General features: G+C 52.7%; 1 protein-coding gene across 1 annotated transcript in view; it reads left to right on the top strand.

Moving 5' to 3' along the window:
• Positions 1 to 4,292: 4,292 nt before the first annotated feature.
• Tubb1 (tubulin beta 1 class VI) overlaps positions 4,293 to 5,505 on the top strand; it is a 5,644-nt gene continuing 4,431 nt past the window's right edge. The window contains exon 1 of the mRNA XM_004647229.2: positions 4,293 to 4,482. Coding sequence (XP_004647286.1) covers positions 4,426 to 4,482 — 57 coding nt within the window. The 5' untranslated portion in view covers positions 4,293 to 4,425. The remainder of the gene's footprint in view (positions 4,483 to 5,505) is intronic.

Genomic DNA, 5,505 nt, shown 5'->3' with positions numbered 1-5,505 from the left:
GAGAGAGAGAGAGAGAGAGAGAGAGAGAGAGAGAGAGAGAGAGAGATGGCACAGTTTAGGAGGCTGGTTATCAAGGCACCTGAGATCCGGCCAGGCGTCTCCACAGTAGAGAGCTACAGGCTGGACTGGCGTGGCCAGCAGCAGGTGTGAGCAGCAGACGTTGACGCTATCGGCGACAAGGACAGGTTGCTGTGCGGAACTCGGGGACCTAGCTTCGTGAAAAGCACTGATGTCCTCCCAGTCCCTCTCCTCTTGAAGTTCCTTATTCAGGCACCCAGAACTTTCTCTGCCAGGAAGAGAACACACAAGGAAGCAGAGCTCGAGGAAGGGGCTGCCCACACCCGCTGAGTCACTCATAATGGCCCCTCAGATGTCATTTTGATGCTAAGGCATTTGGAAAAATTTCTGCTTCTGAATCACAAGCAAACACTATAATTCAACAATCTTCTCAGAGTTATTCAAGGAACTTCAATGTACTCAGAAGTGGAAGATCAGGGGCGGATGAAATCAATGAATTCTGAGTACTCTGTTTTTTTCCTAATTATGTTTCATTTGCCAAGTGGGGGAGGGGCGCACCATGTGACTCCTGGGGACAGCTCCTGGGGGAAGTCTGCAAGTGGCCGATTGGGGGTTTCTGGGTGACACGTGGCTTTTCTTATCTTCTTGGTCCTAGTCCCATAATAGACCCAAATGTCATCCAGGAAAGGTCTGACTACCACCACGGCTGCTTCTTCTTCTTCTTCTTTTTTTTTTCTTTTTTCTTTTTTTTTTTCTTGCGGTACCAGGGATTGAACTCAGGACCTTGTGCTTGCCAGGCAAGCACTTATTCTACTGAGCCATCTCCCTGGCCCCCACTGAGGCTTCTTGCGGACCACAAACTGTGACAGCCGGCTGGAGGGGAGGGGGCTTCAGGCGCAGGGCTGCGGGGCTCAGTGGAGAATCTCAGTGTCTTGGTGCTGGCTTCCGGGATTGCCCCTGTGTACGCTGAGAGCTCTGGCTCCTGCCCTCTGCCCTCTTGGGCAAACGTCAGGCAGAGTTCTGCCCTTGAGCTGCGTCGCTGCTTACCTGCCTTTGCCACGGCTCATCTCTGGGGACAGAAATCAGCATTGTCATTCACTGTAGGTAGGCACTGCTAATCACTTGCCACAGTTCGGGGACGGGGGTCATCTCCAGCCTGGCAGGGGAGCAGCCGTGGGGTGACGTGGGCCTCTTGGGGCGCCCCGCTCATCTGACTCCTGACAGAGGCCACTGTGGCTGGTCAGAGGGCATGGCCCCATCTATTCACATCTGTGGCCTATACCACACTGGGAATCGGAGAACTCCCTCCTTGGGGAACAGGTACCTTCGTCAGTCAGGACAAAAGACTGAGACAGGATCGACTGCTCTTCAGATGCACGGCATTCCCTACCCTGTGCTCTTCCCAGGCTTTGAGAGTCAGCATCTACACCTCTGTGTGTGTGACGCCTGAGCAAGAGCCTGTGTTTGCAGGTGAGCAAGGGCTGGGCCGTTTAGGAAGACAGTCACCTCTCCTCTTCTGTGCTGTTCAGCTGCCTTGCAGACCCTGCCTGAAGGCATGCGGGGAGGCACCCACGTGCGTGCGCCTGGTCTTTGAGACAGATGTTACCCACCTCACAGCTGAAACAGTGCACGGGGGTTGGGGGGTGGTGGGAAGAGACGAAGCCCTTGGCAGCTCACCTGGGCTCTGTCCTGGGGACCCACCAGCTCCCCCGGGGGGGCTCTGCCCCGCTGGCCCTCTCTGCTGCCCTCTGTCTGAAGCACAGCGCCCGCTGAGACTGAATAAACACTGCTGGCCATACAGGAATCAAAGCAAACAGGCTTTGCTTTCCCCCCTTTTGCCAACTGCCCCATTAACAGAAAAGCCTTTTAAGTACCCATCTGGAAACCTGGCTTTTTCCTCCCTAAGCAAACTGAGATGGCCAAGAGGAATGCACCAGGCGGTGGGGCCAGCACACTGGGTGTTGCTCATACTGCGAAGAATGAACACAGGGAGATCAAAAATGCCCCCCAGCCCAGCCAGTGGTCCCCACAGCGAGCCGGTGTGTGGCTACACCGGTCCCTTTCAGCTCCTCTGCCCCAGAGGTTGGGGCCTCCACAGCCATGGCCTCCCATAATAGCTTGCTTGTGGCTGCTTCCCCTCCAGTCTGTTCCCAGGCCAGGTTTCTTGAACAGTTTATACTTTCAGCCTGGACCACCTCTTAGGGAAGGGAGGAAAAAGTCCTTGGGTACCACACCCCCACCTAGCCATGAGAAGGTCACGGTCCTGAATAAACACATTATTGGCTTTAAGGAAACTTGCTGACCTTCGCTGCTCAAACTTGCCCAGCTGTTGATGCGCACTCAACAAACATTTGCTGAGGCCCCATGATGCACTGGCCACTTGGGGGCCTCGGAGGTGATGTGGCTGGGGAGATAAGGCACACATGGGAGTAACTAGTAAACAGGACCACCTGGGGCCCCTGGGGCCCTCGGTGCTTTTGTCCTGAGCATGCGGAGCTCTCCTGCAAGGCGGTCATGGAGCTGCTTCAAGTTGTGGGGGTCCCACTGATGGAGGAGAGAAAGGGGCCATGTCCTGCCAGTGCGGGGGGGGGGCAGGCAAGAGGCAAGCCGATAGGCTCACTTCTGGGGGTGCTCCGTGGTCCCTCGGGGTGTATTTCTTCATGTGTGAGCAATCCCGAGGCGCGCGCAGGACATCCTTCATCCTGAGTGTACACTTTCTCCTCTTTATCCCCCTTGGTGGCCAGAAGCATCTGAGAAGTGTGGGCAGTCACACTCACCTGAACATGGATAACAGTACTAGTAGAACTAGATGCCGAGCTTGCAGAAACAATCGTAGGAATTTGAAAAGACTCCCCAGTCCTTGCGCCTGCCTGCGTTTGGCAGAGGCTCCCTCTACCAGCATCACGCTGTCTCCACCATCTTAGTGAGTTACAGGCAGCGGAACAGGACCCTGAAGGGTCGCACAGCAGTGTCTCCTGGACACACGGACTTCCACGCGTGGAACCACTGCACGTGATCAAAATAAAGAAATAGAATGGGGACAACAGTACTGTTATCCATGTTCAGGTCACATTTGAATGTTGATAAAGGTCCTAAAACGGTCCATTAGAGGAGCCCCGCTCTGTTCTGTAGGATCTGGTGAGGATCAGGGTACGTTAATGGGTACCTCAGATCAGTCTAGAATCCACACGGAGAGCGAGAGTGCCGTGGCTTGGCTCCAGTGGTGAGCCAAGGTCACCTCTCTGGCCAAAACAAAAACGCAAGGACCTGAAGGGCTTCTGGCTTGGGTCCAGCGTCGCACCACCCTTGGGTCCAAGTCCTGTGGGGGCTGGACTCCGGGTGGGACACACCCTTGGGACAGTGGCGGGCAACTGGGCCCTGGGGGGACTGCAGTCGCACTGCACGCACTCTTGGGGAGCGGTGGTGGTGGCCCCTCGCGGAGTCAGCATTTGAAGATCTTAGCCTTGGGCTGCAAGCCAGGATGCGGGAAGTCGTGCGCGTCCAGACGGCCAGTGCGGCAGCCAGTTTCCCTGGTCCTGCCGTATCGCGGCAGTGCTAAGGAGCAACGCTCAGGGCAGGACCTGGGAAGACTCCTGCGCCCAGGTTGCCAGCCTGGCTGCCAGGCTTGGCATTAGAGCTTTCTCTCTTAATGATGGTGTCTTGAGCTCTTAAGAATCGATGTCACCTTTACAACTTCAGTAAAGTTCAAGGAAATTCCTCTCATGGTTCTTTTATTTATTAACATTATTTTCTGTTTAGTTATTTTTCTATGAACATTAATGTTTATGGCCTAAAAGTAGAAAGTATCCACTGGGGCCGGGGAGATAGCTCAGTAGAATAAGCGCTTGCCCGGCAAGTGCAAGGGCCTGAGTTCAGCCAAAAAAAAAAAAAAAAAAAAAAAAAAAAAAAAAAAAAAAAAGTCCACCCATCCATGTCTCCCTCAGTGTCCCCTGGGTGCCACCAGTGGCTTTCGAATGTTCCTTCGGAAACAGCTGAGGTGACAGGGGTGGGTTTAGGTGCCATGAGGGCTAAATGGTGCCTCTTTGCAAGTGGTTCCAGTCACATAGTCGACTGGGAGTCGAGGCCCAGCTGTCACACAGGCACCACAGCCAGAGGGAGGCCTGCTCCGGGTGCCACATAAGAGTAACCTCGGGTCTTGCGCTCATGCGAGGAAATGACGAAGCAATATTCTTTCTGTTCAGAGAAACAGCAGCCCCCAGAAGGGCGATAGGCGGAGGGCAGGAAGAATGGGGGCTGGACTCCGGGTGGGACACACCCTTGGGGCAGTGGTGAGCAGCTGGGCCCTGGGGGGACTGCAGTCGCACTGCACGCACTCTTGGGGAGCAGTGGTGGTGGCCCCTTGCGGAGTCAGCATTTGAAGATCTTACCCTTGGGCTTAAAGCCAGGATGCGGGAAATTGTGCATATTCAGATCGGCCAGTGTGGCAACCAGATTGGAACTAAGGTAGGTCAAGCCCGCTTGCTGGTACTGTACTGGCTTCCACTGTCCATCGATGTGGCCAACTATAGCCGGGAAGAGGATGTGCTTGCAATGTAGTTTATTAGAAGCACTTTAGCTACATAAATGCAGGAACTGTAAAGACTTAAGGGCCAGACAAATAGCTCAGTGGATTAAAGCGCCTGCAAACAGGCACAGGGGCCTGAGGTTTGATCCCCGGGCCTGCTGAGAAGGCCACTGAGACTGGGCGAGGTGGTGCATGCCTGTCATCCCAGCTCTTGGGAGGCTGTAAACAGGTGGATCACTATGAGTCCGATCTAGTAGTGAGATCCTGAATACCCTGTAGACCCTTCTCTAAAATACAAAAAAAAAAAAAAAGACTTAAGAGGTCAATTAATTAATGTTACTGTTATCAGAGGTTACACGTGTGTAGTACACGTTAACTATTTTATTTTTATCATCTTGGCAATGAACTTTCACATCTAAAAACAGTAATTTATCTCTAAAGAGTTTTCTGTTTTTTTGGGAACTTTCTATTTTTATTTTAGGGAAGGGTCTCCAGGATATACAGGGTCTCACTGCATAGCTCGGACTTGTAGTGTTTACAGCCTCACAAGAGCTGGGATTAGAGGAATGCGCCATCACGCTCTGTCTTGGGAAATTTCTTATACCATATCAATACAGTCTCTTTTGATTTTTTTTTTTTTTTTTGGTGGGACCGGGGATTGAACTCAGGCCCTTGCACTTGCCAGGGAGGCACTTATTCCACTGAACCATCTCCCCGGCCCCAATTTTGTTTTTTTAAAGACAGAGTCTCCATAAGCAGTTCATGCTGGCCCTAAACTCACTTTGTATCCTAGGCTGGCCTCAAACCTGAAGCGACTGTCCGGCCCCAGTCTTGAGGGTTGGGATTACACGCATATGCCACCATCCTTGGCAATATGGTCTTTGTCTTCCCAACTCAAGTTTATGTTGCACAGAAAAAAATTGTTTAGTATGGAGTAAAAAATTGAGGAAGTCCCAATATAT

This window comes from Octodon degus, unplaced genomic scaffold, assembly GCF_000260255.1.
Source record: "Octodon degus isolate 3935 unplaced genomic scaffold, OctDeg1.0 scaffold00296, whole genome shotgun sequence".
In the NCBI taxonomy this organism is placed as follows: Eukaryota; Metazoa; Chordata; class Mammalia; order Rodentia; family Octodontidae; genus Octodon; species Octodon degus.
This window is presented reverse-complemented; position numbering and strand designations above follow the sequence as displayed.